The sequence below is a fragment of the Mesocricetus auratus genome, unplaced genomic scaffold (genome assembly GCF_017639785.1).
Source record: "Mesocricetus auratus isolate SY011 unplaced genomic scaffold, BCM_Maur_2.0 Super-Scaffold_100024, whole genome shotgun sequence".
In the NCBI taxonomy this organism is placed as follows: domain Eukaryota; kingdom Metazoa; phylum Chordata; class Mammalia; order Rodentia; family Cricetidae; genus Mesocricetus; species Mesocricetus auratus.
This window is the reverse complement of record NW_024429205.1, coordinates 18,024,045-18,046,256: the sequence shown is the minus strand read 5'-3', so window position 1 is coordinate 18,046,256 and position 22,212 is coordinate 18,024,045. Positions and strand designations below refer to the sequence as shown.

Below are 22,212 nucleotides of genomic sequence, written 5' to 3'. Positions count from 1 at the left end.
GAGGCACCGGCCTGAGTTCCCTGAGGGCTAGGATTAAAGAGGTGTGTGCCACTACACCGGCTACAACAAGTCTCTTAATTCAAAATCTAGAGTTGTGGTTGGAGATGGAACCATAGCTTTTTACATTCTAGACAAGGTCTGTCTCTACCACTAAGCTACACTCCCACCCGCCTTAGATTTGGTTTTTATCTGACATTTGCACATTCCCCCTATGGCAATAGTATTCCTCATAGCACTGGGTGGGTCATCCCTTCCCTATCCACTGCAACAATCTTTCTGCGTAGATCTAGATTTACCTAAACTGGGATTTGCTTTTTATTTGACAGTTGTTAGTGCCTGAAGTCAGCTTGAGATTGGGCCTCCCCTACCAACCATTCCCCACCCAGGTAAAAACAATTTGGGATTCTTTCGAAGATCTAATGAGAGGCGGCGGTTCAGAGATCCTGTGGTGAGTTTAGCTCTCAAACTGTGCTCCTGCTCTCCTGTCTGTTGAGTTACGTTTGCTTCCAACAGTGAAAGATGCAAAGATAATTTATGTAAAATTGTTAGGCTGGTGCATTTTCTACAGCAACCTCTGCTTAGATACAGCCAATATATATGTGTGTTTGTGTGCTGTACTTTTTTTTAGATTTTTACAAAATTTTATGTGGCTGGGCGGTGGTGGTGCACGCCTGTAGTCCCAGCACTTGGGAGGCAGAGGCAGGTGAATCTCTGAGTTCGAGGTCACCCTGGTCTATAGAGTGAGTCCCAGGACAACCAGGGCTGTTACACAGAGAAACTCTGTCTTGAAAAAACAAAAACAAAAAACAAAAACAAACAAAATTTTATGTGTATATCTTTGGGTGTTTGCCTGCTTATGTGTCTCTATACTGGCATCTCAAGACCCTACTGTCTCAAGTCTGTCAAATATTAGGATTGTAGACATGTATTGCCCTGCCCAGACAGTTTTTTGATCCTACTGTAAGGCTCCTCTAATGTTTTGCCTTTTTGTCCTTGGTTTTATTATAGGGTTAGTTCTAATATCATTTGAAAAGATTCTTTCCCATGCCAAAAGTCAATTTACCAGCCCGGTGTGGGGGCATGTGCTTGCATGGCTAGCACTGGGGAGAATGTAGAACAATGTAAATTTAAGGTCCATCTGGTCTCCATACTGAGACTCTTGTCTTAACCAACAAAATAAAATGACCGCAGCTCTATAGGTTTATTTCTGTATTTTTTTTCTTTCCGTTTCGGACGGGGTTCCATTTAGCAAAAGCTGGCCTTGATATAGATTTAGTCTTCCTGCATCTATGTCCTGGGTACTGGCATTCTAAGTTCTTCCAGACCAGGTTTACGGAGTGCTTTCCCACAAACCTAGGCACTCCAGCACTAGGCACATCTGGGAACACTGATGTGTTTTTCCTGACTATTAGGTGACATTTAAAACAGGTCAGGCTTGCCTCATAATCAAGACTGATCTTGGATTCCTTATTCTTACTGCTTCTGCCTTCCAAGATTAGAGGCTTGCAGGCATGTATCATTGCTTGTGGCTTGTAGGTTTTGAATCCAGAAGATGTGAGTCCTTCAATTTTGTTCTTCTGTTGGGATTGATTTTGCTACTCAGGGACCTCTGCAAATCCATGCAAATTTCAAGGCCAGGTTTTCTTTTCTTTTCTTTCTTTCTTTTTTTTTTTTTTTGTTTAAATCTCTCGGTCCAGTGTACAATTTTGCCAGTACCATTTACTTCAGAAAATTGTATTTCCTTGTTGAATAGTTTTGGGGAAAATTTCAGTTTGTCATATATAATCTTTTTGTCAAACTGCTGGATTTGTTTTGTTTTGTTTTAAGAATTTTGCTTTACCCTGGGTGGTATTGGAGGCACACGCCTTTAATCCTATCACTCAAGAGACAAGAGGCAGATCTCTGTGAGTGTCAACGTCTGCCTGGTCTACAGAGTAAGTTCCAGGACAGTCAGGGCTACATAGAGAAACCCATTCTCAGAAGACAAAAATCAAACAGCAGCTAACCAGGTCTGTTTAGATTTTTAATATTCTTTTGAATCAGCTTTGGAGGTGTGTGTATTTCATTTATTTGTTCATCTGTTATGTGATTTTTTGTATACAGTTATGTCATTTGGTTTCGTTTTGAGACAGGATCTCATGCAGGTTCTCACTAGGTAGTCCTGGCTGGCTATGCAGACTAGACTGGTCAAAAACTCACTGAGGTCCACCTGCCTCTGCCTTTTGAATTCTGGGCACTGCCTAGTATTTTTAAGGTCCTGAGGCACATTCTTTAGCTTTAAAAACAGGTATCTTTCAGAAGCAACTGTTTTTTTTCTTATTTAAATAATTTATCATCCTTTTAATAGTTTATATTTTTGTGTCATTTATAAGAAATGTCTTATAAGTCCAGGTGGTGGTGGTGCATGCTTTTAATACCAGTCCTTGGGAGGCAGTGGTAGGCTGATCCCTGTGTGTTCAAGGCCATCCTGGTCTACAGAATGAGTTCCAGGACAGGCTCCAAAGCTACAGAGAAACCCTGTCTGAAAAAATAAAACAACAACAAAAAAGTTTTCCTATGTTCATAAAAATTTTGAGTTAAAAGAACTGACAGCTTTATGTATGTCTCTAGTAAATTTAAAGTAAATATGCATGAGGCAGTAGTAAAGAGTTTTTATTCATAAATGTATATCTAATTATATCTAATTGTCCTAACATCATTACAAGAGCATTTTTTCATAGCTACCATGGCAGTGCATGCCTGGTATCCCAATTGCCTAGGAGACTGAAATAGCAAAATTGTAAATTTGTACATAGGCTAGCCTCGGCAATTTAGCAAGATCTTGTCTGGACAATAAATCACAAGGCCAGGAGTGAAGGTCAGTGCTGGGGCTCTTTCCTAGAATGCTTGTCTTTTTTTAAAAAATTTTAATAGATAGGGTCTGGCAATGTAGCCCAGGCTGACCTTCACCTTGCTGCTTAGTCCAGGCTAGACTTAAAATTGAGATTGTCTTAGTTCAGTTTCCTGATTAAAGATGCATGCCACTGTATGCAGCTCCTTTTTATCTCTCAGAACAGAATAGAGAGGCTGTGAGTTTCCTGAGATAGGACAAATGCATTGAAAACCAAATCGATTTTTTTTTTTTTTTTTGGTTTTTTGAGACAGGATTTCTCTGTGGTTTTGGAGGCTGTCCTGGAACTAGCTCTTGTAGACCAGGCTGGTCTCAAACTCACAGAGATCCGCCTGCCTCTGCCTCAGGAGTGCTGGGATTAAAGGCATGGGCCAGGACCCGCCCAAATCGATTTTTAGAACTTTGTCTTCCTTCCTTCTAGGGTTTAGCTTTCTGGTGTTCCCAAAGTAACCTCTTGAATGTAGCAACCTGTTCACTCTGGTAACTCTCTCTTTATTGTACTAGCTTGACCTGGGGTGGGGGTGTGCATCCTGTAGTAAGTGCTCTGCCACTACACTGTACTCCTGTCTTATATGTATATAGCTTTAAATAAAGTTGGAAGTGTTTTATTGACTTGTTATTTTTTCCCTCTGGTAGAAACTGTGTCCTATGTTCTCCAAGCTTTTCTTTGTCCATGATGTCTTCCCCTCATTTTGTGGTTCAAGGCGCATCTCTGGAGGCCTTCCTTAAATCCTTGTTCACTTAGGGTCCTGTCTTTACCACCTTTGCATTACAGTGCACTGGTTCCATGTCCTTCCGTCACTGAGCTCTCCGGAGAACCAGAACTATGGTTTTCTTTTGAGATAGGGTCTCACTATGTAGCTATGGCTGTTCTGGAACTCTCTCTGTAGACTAGGTTTTGAACTCATATAGATCCCCTGTCTCTGCCACCCAAGTGTTTTGTGTTTCTGGAATTCAAATTACTCTGTACACAGACCTTTATTCTTTTATTGTGAGGCTGAACGAAGCTCATTAATTAATTTTTCTGGCTGGGGACTTACATGGCTAAAATGCTGTTGCTATGTTTTCTTTTTTTTTTTTTTTTAACATGTATTTCTTCATTCTTCAACTTTTTCCGTGGAATAACCAGGGGAATTTCTGCCCAAATAAAGAGTAGGCTCTTTTTCTCTAGTAAACCGATGTTTTGAATTGAGCATTCATTATTCCCTCTATAACAGCAGATCTTTCCATATTATGTGTACTTTATTCACCCCCCCCCACCACTTTGGAAATGTTTTGTCTGAATTCTGCACACGGGTGGAGTGGTGATAAACGAGGCTGCTAAAATCACCCAGGTAGATTTGGCTAAGGTCATAGGAAACAACACAGCTTCTCTATGCTTACCGCCTGTAACCCTTTTAATCCCGGGAGGGGAGGCAGAAGCTGGCATATATTTAAGAGTTCAAGGCCAGCCTGATCTGCATAGTGAGTTAAAAAAGATGCAAGGTTCCTAGGGTACTTTTTTTCCCTCTTAATTTACCTAGCGTGGCCATTATCATTTGGACAGCGGTGCAAAGTGCAGCCCAAGTTCATTATTAAGGGTCTTTCTTGCCTTAGGTAGGTAGGCATTTGGAACTCCCCTCTTCTCCAGTCCCCTTCAACCCCGCGCCTCGGTCAGCCGTTCCTTGCGTCATCCAGGTCCCCGCAGGAGTCGCGGGTGTTTGGGGTCCTCGGTCCTGGGCCGGGCGTTGAAGGGTCCACCCGGGAACCCATCCCGCGCCGTAGTCGGCTGTACCCATCCCCCAGTCTAGACAGGCCGGTGAAACCTAGCAGCCGGCGAGTTCACACAGCCCTGAGCGCCTCCCTCCCTCCCCCGCCCCGCCGGGCGCTGACGTCACGGAGGGGCGGGGCCTACGGAGGCTGCGGAGAGCGAAGGGCTGCGCGTCCTTGCAGCGCCCCGCAGCGGCCGCGTCCGGAAGTGGCCTCGTCGGCCCTGCAGCGCCAGAGCCCTGACGCACGGAGCTCGAAAGAGGGAGAGAGAGAGAGAGAGAACGAGAGAGAAAGGGGCAGACATGGCGGCTCCGCTCGGCTCCCGCTGAAGACGGCAGAGCGGGCGCAGGGTCTGTGGCGCCGGCCTGCAACCTCGCTTCCGCCTCCCGCTCCCCGCCTCCTCGCGCTGCCGCTGCCTCCTGCCCCGCTCTTGCTTGTCGTGGCCTGTGTCCCACAGAGGCAACGCGAGCCGGCCCGGCAAGGCTCCGCTGGCCCTGACTGCCCGCCGGCGGGCCGGCCTTCCTCGCCTCTCCCGGGAGCGGCGGGCGCGGCGTGGACCCGGTCCCCCTGGCTGGATCATGGTGAACACCCGGAAGAGCTCTCTGCGCCTTCTCGGGTCCAAGTCTCCTGGGCCCGGGCCTGGGCCTGGGGCCGGAGCGGAGCCGGGGGAGACCGGCGGCAGCAGCCATTTCATCTCCTCTCGGACCCGCTCCTCCAAGACGCGCGCGGCCAGCTGCCCGGCAGCCAAGACCGGGGGAAGCGGCGGCGCCCTGGACGAGGCCCGGGTAAGAGCGGCGGCCCGCGGCCGAGACTTGGGAGCGGCGGCCCGGCCGCCCGGGCTTTGTCTGGCCGGAGACCGTCTGCGGGTGCGGTGGAGGGTGGCAGCCGCCGACGGGCCGCGGTGACTCCAGCACCTTGGCTGTGCCGGCCCGGTTCTTTTGTGTTAGGGAACAGCACTCGAGTCCGCGGGAGAGGGCTCTTGGGGTCCTTTTCGGGGACATTAGAACGGTCTGCCTTCCGTGTCCTTGCCCTGTCTCAGAGGGGAACTCTAGAGGAAGCAAGAATGTAGAGCTGCAGTCCCTGGCTTGGAAGGGGACAAGAGAGAAGTGAAAGTTTTCCGCGGTGTCAAACCCTTTTTGAAAGTGTGTCAGCTCTTGCCGCTTTCTTGCCGCTGTCTAACTGAGCTTACTTAGTTTGGGGGTGGTTCAAGTTGGTGAGGAAGTGAGCAGAGCTCCAGTTGGCAGGCAGGGAGGGATGCTGAAAAAAAGTTTGTAGCTGCTCTGACACCAACTTTAAAAACAAAACCAACGCTTAACGCCTCTCCAGGCAAGGCAGAGAAGCCGCGGCGCTCTAAGCTGTAAGGTGAACCGAGGTTCATCTACCAAGGAGCAGAGTACTTTCAAGTCATAAAAGGTGTGTGTAGAAAGAAACGTGTCGAGTGGGCACCCTCATTCCGAAGTGACATGCTTTCTACGTTTCTGTTAAGGAAATGGTTTACAAAAGCCAAGCTAGCACTGTTATTGTCCCTACAGTTGCAGAAGTGACACTCGAAGAAGCAGATGATTTAGTTCTGTAAAAAGACGAGATCTGAGATCCTGAACTTTGATCACCCACAGTGTAAAGCAGAGCTATTTATTATTATTATTTTTTTCTTTTTGAGGCAGTGTCTCACTATGTAGCTCTGGCTGTCCTGGATCTCACCCCACAGACTGGGCTTTGATCCCCTGTCTCTCTGCTTCTGGAATTCAAACTACTCTTCCCACAGGTGTCACTTTAAAGTTAATAAGACATTTGTGTTACTATGGGATTGGTTCTGAATTCAAAGTACCAATTGGATAATGCCTAGAAAGAGATTGACTTTCCAAGAGTCATTTGGTCAAACAATGTTACTTAAATTATTCCTCCAATTTAAATTCGCAACATTTTTGTTACTTAGTGTTTGTAAAGTTGTGGATTATTTATATATGTTTTTTTCTGTGTTTTGCTGTTTTGGCACCAACCAGAATGAATCAGTATATGCAACAGAAATATTTTATCATGCTGTGAAATACATTTATTGTGTCTTTGGAAATATTTTTCTGTGAAAAATCTGGAAAGTATTTTTGAGCTGATTTAATTTAGTAGACTTTTAGGAGTGCATAGATCTCTTTGATTAAGCTAAGTGTTCTGAAGATTGATTTTTTTCCTGTAGAAACTATCCTATGAATTTCTTAACTTAGTGACACTATCACATTCTTAATTTTAAAGAACAACATGTCCTCTACACTTAAGTGCAAATAAAATATTTAGAGTGTAAGCATGTAATTGTATCATGCCATGAATGCCTAGTCTATTAGAGCAGTGTCAAACTCATTTGACAGCAGTGAGGCAATTAGCTCATCTCTCACTGATCGGCTTGTGGTCCCATTTTTGAATTCAGGGATCTCATGCTGTCCTTACCCCCTGAGGAATAAGGTGAGGTAATTTGTCAGGCAGCTGTTATGGAGATGTTAAAAGGCAAAGAATCAATAGTCTAATGTAGAAATGAACATTTGGTAGATTTTAAATGGCTAGAAGAATGAAAGATTGTTTTTCTAGAAAGATACTAATGAAACATCATTTTGAGAACTCTTTTTAAAACTGTTTTAAAAGACTATAAACAGTTGGCTCTTAAGATTTACTTTGAAATATTTGCCTTTCATTCTTAAAGGGATTTATGTTATAGGTATGATGGATGATAGATCTAATTCACTGAGGAATTTTAGAGATATTCTTACTTCATACTGTGAGTTATTGGCCCAGAGAAAAAGAAAAGTTACAGGTTTCAATTTATCAAGTTTATTCAATGTTACCTATAAGAAACATGTTGTGTTTTTTGTTGTTGTTGTTGTGTATTCCTGAAGTAAATTGATTTGAACTTGGTTAGGTCTTCTTTAATTTGGTTTTATGTTATAGGAATTTAGTTTTCCTAGTTTATCCTTTCTGGTATGCTTAAATATACCCTTTGTATTTGTGGGGTCTTTAATAGACATTTCTTCCTGTTTGTAAAGCCTGGTTTGATGGGGATTGAATGCTTTAGAACACCCTCTTTTTTTATACTAAGAAGTATATTCTCTTTGTACCATAGTGATTAAAGAGTTTTTTCCCCTACTTTTGTATTGTTTTTCATATTTTATGTTGACTTTTCTTCCCTTCTCATGATTTTAAATTATTTCATTTACTTTCTTGTTATTTGTCCATTTGCTTTATAAAATCATAGCACCAAGGGTTATTCCTAGAGTTTTACCTTATTCTTAAGTAATATCTATGTAGTGAAGCACATAAAGTAGGAAGCATTCTGAATGTATTGGAATGATTTCTCAAAAAAAAGTCCTCTTTTCTACTTTTAAGTTTATTTTTTTTATTTAAGTTAATTTTGTTGCTGTTGTTTTGAGGCAGGGTCTTGTTGTTTCTTTTTGGCTGGCCTGGAATTTGACAAGTAGACCAAGCTGTCCTGGGCATTGTGGTGGTTGATTTTCCTGCCTCTGCCTCCTGAGTGCTGGAATTACATTCAGGTGTCATCATTCCAGGACAGATCCTGAGGAGTTTGGGGATAAGAATAAGCCTATAAAACTGTCACCACCATGAAAACCACAGGCACAGCAATCACTTCTATAGTTTTTCTGCTTTCTTTAACACTTCTATTGTTATATCTCAGTTTTCAACATGATACAATTATTTCCTTTTCTCTTTGATACAGTGGTCCTTTATGGGTATGATACAGTGTACTTCTTTTTGGGTGAGATGCAATATTTTTAGCTGTAGTCAATGCTTTATAGTAGCTTTCTAGAATTTATCTGGCATAAAAGAAACTTTGTTGGCTTTGACCACTGCTTCTCCTCCCTGTTCTTTATCCCTTTAGCTCTTGGCAGTCACTCTTGTTCATTTTGCATATTTGAGTCTTCTATTGTACATACGAATGACATCATACAGTATCTTTTCATGTCTGGCTTAGTTCACTTAGCATAATGTGTTCCAGGTTTGTCTATGTTGTAAGTGGAAGAATTTCGTTCTTAAAGATTGAATAATAATCTAGTGTATATACTTCATATATACATAGACCATATTTTTTACTCATTTACCTGGCATGTGGCATTAATGTTGCTTTTATATTTTTTTACTAATGTTGTTTTTATATTTTGGCTGTTGTGCATAATGCTGCAGTGGATATAGGAATGCAGTTGCTTCTTTGAAACTTTTATTTTTTGAGACAGGATTTTTCTGTGTAGCCCTGGGTGCCCTGGAACTTGCTCTCTAGATCAGGCTGACATTGAAAGCTTGATTTTAGTTCCTTTGGGTAAATATCCAGAAGTGAGATTGCTGAATCATAATGTGGTTCCATTTTTTATTGTTTTGAGGATCCTTCACTGTTTTCCATGGTTACTACATCATTTTTCCTCCTTTCCATTGATGTGAGATGGGGTTCTGTTTGCTTACAATCCTCACCAACACTTGATGGATGTCTTTTTTTCTTCCCCAAGACAGGGTTTCTCTGTGTAGCCCTGAGCCCTGGCTGACCTGGAGCTGGCTATGTAGGTCAGGTTGACCTCAAATTCAGAAATCCACCTGCTTCTGCCTCCCTAGTGCTGGCATCAAAGGTGTACTCTACCATACCCTGTAATTTGGTAGATGGCTTAAGGATAATTTTTTAGCTGGGGCACAGTGGAACATGCCTTTAGGCTCAGGAGTCAGAGGCAGGCAGATCTCTGAGTTCAAGGCCAGCCTGATTTGCCTGGTCTACATTGTGAGTTTCTGGACATGTAGAACTTTGTAGTGAGTTCCTGTCTTGAAAAAACACCACACACACACACACACACACACACACACACACACACACAAAAAAACCCTAAAAAGCCCGAAAAAACAAGTAGTTTTTAAAATAGGTATTCTGTGTAGAATGATATCTCATTAAATTGAAATAGTGCACTTCGAAGTTTGTATATTATGGCACATGTCTGGAGATCAGAGGATAACTTTTGGGAAATGGTTTGCTAACCCACTATATGAGTCTCAGGGATCAAACTCAGATTGTTAATTTTGGTAGCAGGTGTTTTAACCTGCTAAGCCTTTCCCTAGAATTCATTTATTTATTTATTTTATTTGTATTGCCTCCCCTCCCCCAAACAGTTTCTCCATGTAGCTTGGCTGTCCTGGAACTCAATCTGTAGACTAGGCTGGCCTTGAACTCAGAGATCTGCCCACCTCTGCCTCCCAAGTGCTAGGATTAAAGGCGTGTGCCATCACCTCCCAGCAGTTTGTATTTTTCTAAGGAGTAGTAATATTGAACAAGTTTTCAATATGCCTGTTTATCATTTGTATATCTTTTGAAAATTGTCTACTTAGGGTTTTTACTGTTTTTTTTTTTTTTTTGCTGTTTTTGATGCTGAGGATCAAACCCAGAGTAAGCCAGTACTCTATTACATCTTTTGGTAGGTCCTTAGAGACTTTACTGGATGTTCTTAAAAATGTCATTATAGATAAATCATGATTTCTGGCAGCCAGCTGGGCACTTGTTATGAGGACTGTTGGAGCCCAACTGTTGTCTACATTGGAATGGAAAGTGATAATGTTTAAGGAACCACCTGAAAGTGCTAAATTTTTCTGAGTTGGACATTTTGCTTAGGAAATACACAGTAAAGTTTCATTTGTGTGAACAGTCAATTTGAATTTACCTGTTGATACTAGGTGTTTGGTTTTGCAATAGGGATACTTTACAATTTTATGTTTTCCCTCTTGGGGAGAATTTGCGTGAAATGCCTTACCTGGGAGGAAAGATTTAATGATTTTTGGATAAAATGTTATATGGGAGTACGAAGTTAGTGTGGGAGAATTGTATGTGGTATGTGTAACTTGAAGTGTAAACTGGAACTGGCATTGGTGATATATGTCTGTAATTTTGGGCACTTGAGAGACGGAGACAGAAGGATTGCCAAGAGTATGAGGCCAGCCTAGGGTGCAGAGTGAGTTTATAAGCATATGGGGCTGCTACACAGTGAGAACCTGTGGAGGTAGGGAGCCTAGGCATGGAGGGCATGGTCTGTGCTGCCAGCAATCATGTGACTGAATATACAGGATCCTTATAAATTTGAGGCCAGTCTGGATGACATCCTGTCCCCAAAACAAACAAAACCAAGAAAAAAACAACAACTGAATTGTATTCTTTGGGGTGGTGAGGATGACCCTCAGGATTTTGCATGAGCTTAGCACACGCTCTTCTCTTAAACACTTTCTAGTATAATGACAGCTTGTAATGTGTACTAGTATTTAAATACTCTTGAGTGTGAGCTGCTGTCAGATTATAAACCTCTGGTGTTTTTGAGTTGTGAATATGCTGGTATTCGTATTGTTTTAATTTATCTGGAGACAAGATAGTTTGCCTAAAGACACTCTCTTAGTAACTGGGCATGATGGTTTAATGCCTGTAATCCTAGCACTGAGGAGGTTAAAGGAAGAGGGTTGTGTGAGTTTGAGGCCAGCCTGGGCTGGCTACATAGTGAGAGTCAGGCCTTCATGGGCTGCAGACCAAAACCCTCCCAAAAAAGCAAATACAACAGCAATAAAATAAAGCCCTTTTCCTCCCTCCCTCCTTCCCTCCCTCCTTCCCTCCCTCCCTCCCTCCCTCCCTCCCTCCCTCCCTCCCTCCCTCCCTTCCTTCCTTCCTTCTTTTCTTTCTTCCTCCCTTCCTCCATCCTTCCCTCCATCCCTCCCTCCCTCCATCCCTCCCTCCTTTCTTTTTCCCTGGCAGTAGTGAGACACACCTTTAATCCCAGCACTCAGAGAGGCAGAGGCATGCTCATCTCTGTGAGTTCAGGACCATCCTGATCTACAAGAGATAGTTCCAGGACAGCCTCCAAAGCCACAGAGAAGCCCTGTCTCAAAAACACCAAAACAAACAAACAAACAAACAAAGAAGAAGAAGAAGGAATACAGGGTAAATGATATTTAGCATCAAACATTAAAGACTATACATGTATATGTGATAGGCATATTTGAAAACAAAATGAATTGGTTCTGACCAAATAATTGACAAAATGACATAGATAAAGCTTCAATTACAGCTCTGGATTCCATCTACTGAACTTTCTTTGTTGTTGAGTTGTGGCTTCAAAGAAGATAGTCTTCTGTGTTGCTTAGGTTGTTCTTGAACTAGTAGTTGCTACCTCAGCTTCCCACTGAGCTGAGATGGTAAGCATACATCAACTTGCCTGACATGTTCTGCAAGTTGAGATCTGATTCACAGCATAGTCTGTGAGTTACTCTTCCTGGAATTGTATAGTATTATCTTTGAATGTCATATGACTTTTGGAGTCCCCAGCCTCCAGCACAGTGCTAGGGATAAAGTAGATATATCCATCACAAAGCAAAGTCGGTGTCTCTTAATTTTTAAAGCCTAGTGGGAAAGAGAAAAATATATACTATAAAAAATATAATTAACCCTTCTTTGAAATATTGTTCCTTCTTGTCTACATTTATTTGGAAAATTTATCAGCCTTTTTAGAGCTACCACTTTTACACTCTGTTTCTGTGTGAATTTTGGATGGGGTCAAAAGCATCTGAAAATTAATATTTGCCTAATCATTGTGTCAGAGTTGTGGGCTATTTTTTAAATTTTGTTTTTGTTTTTTGAGGCAGGGTTTCTCTGTGGCTTTGGAGCCTGTCCTGGAACTAGCTCTGTAGACCAGGCTGGCTTAGAACTCAGCCTCTGTCCTGAGTGCTGGAATTTAAAGGCATGTGCCACCACTGCCTGGCTGTGTCAGAATTTTTACCCCTTCTTGTCTTCTTTTTAGGTCTTTAAAATCTTTGACACCTCATTTTGTGTCAAATTTAGATTTAGGTGAGGAACTAAAAGAATACTGTTCTGGAGATTTGGCAGAAGCCTGTGGTTAGAGAGAATTACTCTAATGTGCTACCCAGCTTCTTTGCATATTATGGTTTAGTGAGTTCACTGTGGTCTAGTTTTTGCAGTAAGAGTTTATAGAGTATTTAATGAATGGAGTGGTCTGGTACTTTGGAACTTTGAATTTTTGAGTTTAAAACTTGTCTGCCAACGGGCGTTGGTGGCGTACGTCTTTAATCCCAGCACTGGGGAGGCAGAGGTAGGAGGATCTCTGTGAGTTCGAGGCCAGCCTGGTTGCAGAGTGAGTTCCAGGACAGGCTCCAAAGCAATACAGAGAAACCCTGTCTTGGAAAACAAAACAAAAACCCAACAACAACAACAAAACCCAAAACTTGTCTGTCAGCCATCATGTTTAATTTTTTTATAGCAATGTAATTTCAGAGAAAGAGGTAAATTAAAATTCTTGTGTTAATATTCTTGTTTACTGTAAAACCTGTTAGTCAATTCTTTTTTCTTTAAAAGTAGTAAAGATGAGTTAGTATAATTGAATCACTTATTAAATATTTGACCTTCAAAATAATACAGAAAAATAGTTTCAAAACAGAAGATGGACTGGTGAAATGGTCGTACGGTAAAGGCACTAGCCACTAAGACTGACCTGAGTTTGGTCCCTGGAACTCAAATGATGGAGTGAGAGAACCAACTCTCACAATAGTCTTCTGATCACAATACACCTGCCACATACATGCACACACAAACAAATGTTTCACAATTTTGTGCAATGCTTCTCTTTGGATATACTTATCTGTTTCATTTTTTGAGACAGTATCTTGTTGTGTTAAGTCTCAAACTGGACTTGACTTGAACTGAGCAATACACCAGCTTCTCTTAAGTGCTAGGATTGTTGGTGTAGGTTACCATATTTGGTTCTGGCAAGACTTTTGGATTTTTAATATTTTGACATCCAAGCCTTATGTGCTTTTAGAAGAAATTTTCAGTAAAAATTCAAGGTTGACAATGTAACAAATTATAAAGTCATTTTTACAAAGTTTAACTATTTAGTATAATCAGTTTATAAGTGTCCACCTTGGTGAATGGTCATAATTCCCATGTAATTTATGTAAGGAGGTTTTAAAAAAAATATATTGCCGGGTGGTGGTGGCGCATGCCTTTAATCCCAGCACTCGGGAGGCAGAGGCAGGCGGATCTCTGTGAGTTCGAGGCCGGGCTGGACCGATAGCCTCCAAAACAATACAGAGAAACCCTGTCTCGTAAAAACCAAAAAAATAAAAAATAAAAAAATAAAAAATATATTATTATTGTTGTTACTATTGTTATTTTAGAGAGTCTGACTATATAGCCCTAGCTGGCCTGGCTCTTACTATATGAACCAGTCTGTCTTTGAACTCACAAGAGTTCCACCTGCTTCTCTTTACCTTCTGAGTGCTGTGAGAACAAATGATATGCACCACCATGCTGACATATTTTTTTTTAGTTTAACATACAAAGTAGTAGGTTTCATTATGGCTTTTTATTTATTTATTTACTTTTTTTTTGGTTTTTACGAGACAGGGTTTCTTTGTATTGTATTTATTTACTTTTTTGATGGGACTTCATAAAGCTTATACTGGCCTCACACTTGCTGTGTAGCTGACAGTGACCTTCATTTGGAGTGCCAAGAGATTACAGTATGCCACTACATCTATCTAATTCATGTAGTGCTGGGCCTCAAACCCAGTGCCTCATGCATGCTGGACAAGCAGTCTACTAACTGAGTTATACCCAAGCCCCTCATTACAATGTTTTCATCCATATGCTTCATTCTCTTTTGTTCTCATTGTTGGGAGCTAGTTAATATTTCATTGGTGATCTGCTATATAGGCATTAGCATAGTTAAAATCAAAATACTGAGGTATTTATCTTTTTAATAAAGACTATCTTTCCAGGTTACAGAAGACAGTGCTTACTAGGTAGGGTGACCATATGATCTTGTTAGCTCAGGACAATGCTGACTTGCCTATACAGTCACAATCTGTGCCTGTGCCAGAAGAATGGTCAGTGCTATCAGCACTCAGTTGAACATGGTTTATGTGAATGTACTTAATTAAGTTTATATAAGTAATATTTAGTTTTAGAGCTCTTTTTAGTTTTCAACCCTTTATTTTCAGTCTCTGAGTGGTTGTGGATACATATGGTCACTGTCTATCTAATGACTTTGTAGAGTGTATCCATTGTGTTTAACTATACACTCTATTTAAATAATGAGTACTTGGAATGCTTCAATATTGCTGCAATTAAAACCTTTATACAATGCCTCTTATGGGTTTGTTATGGGAATATCTTTAAGATCCCAGGAATGGGCAGAGTATGCATGCATTTAAAAATGGTTATTCCAGATTTTTCTGTTTTTGTCTCTGTGTTTAAGAGTAGTATATAAATGTTCCTGTAGCCCCACATTTCTGCTGATATTTAGATATTTAACATACAACTCATTATACCCATCCTAATTTTATTTTGGTTTCCCATATAAAAAGCCATTTAATATCTTTTGCCCTAACTTCCTTTTTTTAAATTAAAAAAGATTTATTTATTTATTTTTATGTACATTGGGGTTTTGCCTGCATGTTTGTCTGTATGAGGATGCCAGATCCTCTGGAACTGAGTTACAGACAGTTGTTTGTGAACTGCCATGTTGGTGCTGGGAATTGAACCCTAGTCCTTTGGAAGAGCGACCAGTGCTTTTAATCGCCATGCTTTCCCTACAGCCGGTTCCCTGTTTTTTTGTTTTGAACTCACTATTTTTTTCTTGTTATTTTCTGAAGTATTCTAGACCACTGATTGTGTGTGTGTGTGTGTGTGTGTGTGTCTGTGTGTGTGTGTGTGTGAGAGCGAGCATATGTGCATGGGTACCTATGCCCATGTGTACACATGAGTAGGTCAGAAGAGGACACTGTGTGGTCCTGTGTCTTTTTCCACCTTCTTTCTTTGAGACAGGGTTTCTCACTGAACCTGGACTTACTGTTTTTGGCTAGGTTGATGGTAGGCAAGCTTCAGCAATCCTCCTGTGTCTGCCCCCATTCTCCAATGTGCTGGAATTACAGGTACATGTGGCCGTGCCTGGCTTTTTTCTCCTAAGCTGGGTGCTGAGCATTTGAATTCAGCTACCCATAGTTTTTCAGTGAACAATCTTACCCAGTGAACTATATGTCCAGCCAAGCCCAGTGATTTTTAAAAAATTTTTATTCCATAATATGGGGGTACTATTTACTTTTGACCTTACACACATACATACACATAATTTAACTTTCCTACCCCCCCCCATACCTTTTCTTTTTTTTTTTCCTTTTTCTGACATGGGGTCTAGCTGTTGTCCAGGCTATTCTTTAAATCCTGGGCTCAAGTGATCATTCCATTTCAGCTCTGAAGTAGCTGAGAATACAGATAATGTGCTACTATACCTGGATCCTAGGTTTTTCACTCTTCAAAGACATCATCTCATACTGTAGCCCAGACTGGCTTCAAATTAGTGGCAGTCTTTTTTGTTTTTCCGAGATAGGGTTTCTCTGTGTAGCTTTGGAGGCTGTCCTGGAACTTGCCCTGTAGACAAGGCTGGCCTGGAACTCACAGAGATCTGTCTGCCTCTGCCTCCCCAGTGCTGGGATTAAAGGGGTGTTCTACCACCACCAGGCTTTTCTTAACCACTGAGCTATCTCCAGCTCCACTATGTTTTAGGTGGAAGTCTCACTGTGTTCGCAAAGCTAGTCTTGAACCTAGGGCCCAAATCCTCCTCAGAATTTATCCCTCAGAGTAGCTGGCTGGCATGAAGATATGTCCCCAGTGCCCAATTTAGATTCCATCTAGAGGACTGAAAAGATGGCCCCGTGGTTGAGTGCTTGGTGGTGGATCACAAGCACCTGTAACTCCAGTTCTGGTGGATCTGATACTGTCTTCTGGCCTCTTTCATCTGTAAATGCTTCTTGCCCCCAAAGACACTTATATACACATGATTAAAAAAATAGCCAGACATGGTAACACATGCCTTTAATCCCAGTCAGGGATACATAGAGAAACCCATGTCTCATCCAAACCAACCAAACAGCTTAATTCCTCTGGGTGGTGATGCCATTTGCCTTTAATCCCAGCATGGAGAGGAAGAGGCAGGCAGATCTCAGAGTTCAAGGACAGCCTGGTCTACAGAGCGAGTTCCAGGACATCCAGGGTTACACAAGAGAAACCCTGTCTAGCAAAAACCAAAACTAACCAACAAGCCAAACAAAATCCACCTAAAACTTCAACTGTTCAGAAACTTTTTTTTTATTTATTTATTACATATATACCAGATTGAATTGTAGATGGTTGTGAGCCACCATGTGGTTGCTGGGAATTGAACTCAAGACCTCTGGAAGAGCAGTCAGTGCTCTTAACCTCTGAGCCATCTCTCCAGCCCCCAGAAACTTTTTAAAAAAATAAATTGAAGCTAGGTTTCATTCATAGCACAGTTAGATCAGTGATTCTTAACCTTCCTAATGTTGTCACCTTTTCATACAGTTTCTCATGTTGTGGTGACCCACAACTATAAAATTATTTTTGTTGCTGCTTCCTAACTGTAATGTAAAATTGTTTTTGGAGAACGAGGTATGCCAAAGTGGTCATGGCCCACAGGTTGAGAACCACTGGGTTAGATTCAAACTCTCTCAATTATCTTGCTTCTGTCTTCTAATTGTTGGAATTATAAGTTTGTGCCATCTCATCTAGCTTATTTTTTTCTAGTAAATTCTCCTGTTATCTTTTTGATATAGGGTTTCAAGGTAGCCTAGTCTAGTCTGGAACTTTGGGCAGTCTTCCTGTCTGTTACCCAGGTGCTGGGATTATAGATGTGTATGTATCACCATGGTGCCCAGTATACTCTGTGTGATTTTTTTTTTTTTGGTTTTTATGAGACAGAGTTTCTCTGTATTGTTTTCGAGGCTGTCGGTCCAGCCCAGCCTCGAACTCACAGAGATCCGCCTGCCTCTGCCTCCCGAGTGCTGGGATTAAAGGCGTGCGCCACCACCGCCTGGCTTACTTTGTGTTTTTATTTTTGGTTGTGAGCCTAGCCTTTAACGGCTGAGCCATCTCTCCAGCCCACTCTGTGTTTTTAAACAAAGTCATATAGCAGAAAGTTCAGTGTGGTGGCTTAGTCCTATAATCCTACCACTTTGAAAGGCAGGGTAAGGGTGATTACTAAATTTGAGGCTAGCCCAGGCTACAAAGTGAGTTTCAGGGCAGCCCGGGCTACAAAGTGATTCTCAAAAACAACAGAAACAAAAGAGAAGAAAAGACTCTCCTTTTCTCCTTCCCTTTCTCCCCTACCTCCTGGACTGTTTTATGATGCGAATAATTTCTCCTTTGTCTCTGAGTCTTGTCTGCCTGCTTTAATTTATGGCCGAGCCTGTTACCATCTCTCTTGGACTGTCTTTTATGGTGCTAAGATGTGGAGAATAGAGAGGTGTTGAAGGGTGGGAGAGGTTTTACTGGACAGGGACAGCTGTAGTATCTGAGATCCAACAGGGGCAGAGGGGTCTCACTGTGTGCAGTTGGAGTAGAGCTGAGAGTTTGTTGCATTGGGTGTCCCATGGCTGGGAAGAGGCCACTCATGGTTTGGTAGGGTGACAGATCTAGCAAGACATCTCTCACAAATTCAAATACCTCTGATGCACACTGTGGCAGATGTGCCCTACACACACACACACACACACACACACACACACACACACACACACACACACACACACACACACACACATCTTAGCATCTGTCTCCTGGGACTATAGATGAACACGGGATAGTGGAGGTCCCCACGGCCCAGTTTCGACCTAGCACAGGCTGTGAGATTTACCTCTTGTGGTTCCACTTGCAGCAGTTACTAGAAAGGCTGGCTACCCCTAAGCACTGTCCAGGGAGATGATGTCAGGGGAGTGACCACCATAGAAATCCTGGGAACATGTCAGGACCAGCCATTTTCTGGAGCCTGCAGTTTTTCACTCAGATGAAGGCCAGGCTGTCTTTATTAGCTTCTACATCCAATAAGGTGTACCCCAGAGTTTCTTAGACCTGGATGTCTGCTCTGTCTCCCTCTCCTTTTTATGAGACTGGGTCTTGCTATGTAGCCTTGATCATTCTGGAATTTTGTGTAGAGGAGGGTGATAGATGATCCTGTTGCCTCCTCCTCTCTGGGATTATAGGTATGGGCTACCAAGTCTCTTCTCTAATCACTGGGTTAGAATTATTTGTATTTTAGTTACTTTTTATTTGTAATTATGTGTATATGGGTTCATGGTGTGTGTGTGTGTGTGTGTGTGTGTGTGTGTGTGTGTGTGTGTGTGTGTAGGGCACATCTGCCACAGTGTGCATCAGAGGTATTTGAATTTGTGAGAGATGTCTTGCTAGATCTGTATTTTAATTTTTATAGACTTACCCTTCAAAGAGACTAAAATTATCCACACTCTACAATAAATATTATTAGCACTTAAGTTTTTATATACCTTTACATTTGATTTCGGGAACTAGGTTTTAGCTTTCTTAAAAGGTAGGGGTTGCCACATCACTTGTAATCTTTAGTATGTTGAACATAAGGAGGTACTTAATAAATGGTTTGGAAGGAATGAATCAGTGAAGATAAAAAGCCCAAGTATCTGCCTTTGAGACCATGTGCACTGTCCCTTATTCTTTTAGCAGTCTTTACAGTTCCAGATTCACAGAGGTGGTGCTGCAATGTGAGGTTGAGGCTAACTTCTAAGTCTGTGGTATTTTTCCCTACTTCGTCATGCTTCACATTGTGTAGTATCTCTTCCCCACTGCCCACTACTATTTAAGATTAAACTTAGAACCTTGTGTCATGACAGTCCTGAACTATAATGTCAGGCCTCCTTTTCATTTTCAGGTAATGTAGCATTTTTCAGATTTAAATAAAAATCTTTCATCTAGAAAATTCTATCTGAAAGAAGCACATTTAAGTTATTGTAGACTGTTTTTATTTTTCTGTAACTCATATACAAATTTACTTGCATTTTTTTCTGTGCTTATATATATTTTATAAAGATAGTTTAGAAACTGTGTAGTAAGCATTGTTTTTTGGATCTTTGAGGAATATTCAGGACATTTGTATGTCTGAAGTTTTAGGACTTAGTAGTCAATGCTGGCCTCAAGTAAAGAAAGAGCAGTCCGAGTTTTGTTTTCTGCGGTCATGGTAACTGCTACCTCTGTGCATTCTTTTTACAAATAAAGAAAAAAAGATCCACTGCTTTGAGCTTTCTAGGCATACCCCCAAAGGTGGTTCTATAAAGGAAGTTGGAAAAGACTGTTCACACCTACAGACTTTATGATCTCACTGTGGGACCTTTATCTCTAATAATATTATTTCTGGTTTCTTATTTTCTGAGTATTTTGTGCTATTATAGTATTTATATCGTCGTTGTGACTCTTTATCAACCTGAGGAATGGTATCACTTTCAAGTAAGTCTTTTTTACTCCTCTCGATGTCTTCTATACATAGTAAGTTTTCAATAAATGTTTGTTAGTTGAGTTTATTTTCTTAGTCTAAGATTTTTCTTACTCATGGATTTTAATTACTCTGACGGATTGCTAAATAGTTGTGGGTAGATTGCATAATCTCTCTGAAATATTTTTGTCATGAAACTAGTAACACCTACCCTCAAAGGGTTAGGTTATAATTAGCTAGTGAAGTGCTTTGAAGATGAAAAAGCGAAGGTTGAGCATTATGATCAACCTATTAAAGGTAAATTGTTAGTATCGGGTTTGTAGATAAAAAGCTTTCCCAAGCCCTGAAGTTAATTAAATGGTGTTAAAGTAATTATTTTGTACCTATTTACATCTGGTTATTTGTATTACCTAAATCCTTAGATTCTTTTGGAAGAAGGGAGCATTTTGTAATCCTGTTTATGCTGAGGTTTGGTCTTTTGAGGCACTATTTCACCAAAGGCCTGGCTTCCTGGAACTCATTATGTAGACCAGGTTGGCCTCAACTCACAGAGATCTTCCTGCTCCTGCTTCTCCAGTGATGAGGTCAAAGCCGTTTGCTATCATTACTGGCTCCTAGGTATTTTTTCCTTTCTTTTGGTAATTTATTAGCTATATAAGGGACATATCTCTGAACCTCAGTATTTACCCTGCTAAAGGATGGAGTTAGAGACAGGGAAGCCAACCTGGTCTACAGAGTGAGTTCCAGGACAGCTACACAAAGGAAAAAGTTTATCTCAAACTGCTGTCCAAATACCACCTGCACCAGAACTTACCTGTATTAGTCATCATATAATATAACCTGCTGAACTAGAATCTCTGCAGGTGGAGTGAGTCTAACAAGGGCCTCTAAATGATGCTTAGTATGCAAAAGTTTAAGGCCTTGAGGTAAATAACACAGTTCAAGTATCAACTGAGGCACATCATCCTACCTGATACACTATACTTGTGTGTTCACTTTTTACCATGAGAGGGTTTCAACATGGACATAACAAGAGCCCAGGGAACTGTGCAATTAAACAAAAAAAAACCATATTCTCCCTCCTCTTCTCTCCCTCTCTCTCTCTCCCTCACCCCCTCTCCCTGCCTCCCTCCCTCCACCCCTCGACAAGGTCTCACTTTGTAGCCAGACTAGCCTTGAGTTGGTAATTTTCTTGCTGCTGGGATTTCAGGCATGTGTTACCATGCCTGGTTTCTGTGTTTAGTCTGTAATTGTTTTACTTTTTGTGTAGTCAGTATTAGTACTTATGGCCTTAAAAATAGTTCACACAAGGCAATAGATGGAGACCACTACAGAAAACCATAACCAGTTTAAAGCATGCACAGTGTGGCTCCCAGCCCCAATGGGTATATCTAGAAAACACCCCTGCACCTAAGGCACAGGTACACTGTGGAATAGAGAGAGGACAGATTGCTGTGACATTGTGTCTTCTAGTAATGTCAGAAGCTATACCCGTAAATCTCACCAAATGACTGCCCAAACATGAGCTGAATTAGGATGACACCACTGGACATATGAAACTGGACTGGGAAAAACCCAAGAAGCCTCAGTCCTTTACAAAGAAGTATACACAATGGAGGAACGCTGGAAGTAGGAGGGACCATCTTCCCTGGGGAAGAGCATACCAATTGATTGTCCAATGTCAAATGGTCAGCCCTGAAAACATATATACAAGTAACATTCTAAGGGCCGAGCAGATTTTATTTAAGAATACATATGTATATATATATATATATTATGCATGCAATAACAATAAAAAAGAGGCCATGAATGTGAAGGAAAGCAGGGAGGAATATATGGGACAGTTTGGAGGGAGAAGAGGGTAAGAAGAAATGTCTCAGTTTCCTAGGTTTTGAGATTACATGTAGAGCCACCATGCCTGGTTAAATAAATGTATTGGTAATAATGGAAGCCAGGTTTACGTCTGAGAAGGGTTTATAGTAGAAGAGGAAAAGACAAGGAGGGATTAAGATATTGGATATGAATTAGCAGTGTTGGGATAAGCCTGTGTCTTTTATTACTTATATATGGTTTTAGAAATAGATTTGCATGTGTTTATGCTTAATGTTTGTGGTTCTCTTTCCTGAGAGGGCTCACTAGCAGTTAAACTCCAGTAACAGCAAGTACACTTAGTACCTAGTTCTTGGTTTCTAAATACCATCTTTTACCAAAAGGAACCAGAGTTCCTTGCAGAAATGG

General features: G+C 41.3%; 1 protein-coding gene across 2 annotated transcripts in view; it reads left to right on the top strand.

Moving 5' to 3' along the window:
* Positions 1-4,846: 4,846 nt before the first annotated feature.
* Positions 4,847-22,212, top strand: part of Atad2b (ATPase family AAA domain containing 2B) — a 131,609-nt gene continuing 114,243 nt past the window's right edge. For both annotated transcript variants that reach the window (XM_040730745.1, XM_040730744.1), the window contains exon 1: positions 4,847-5,424. In XM_040730745.1, coding sequence (XP_040586679.1) covers positions 5,218-5,424 — 207 coding nt within the window. In that variant the 5' untranslated portion in view covers positions 4,847-5,217. The remainder of the gene's footprint in view (positions 5,425-22,212) is intronic.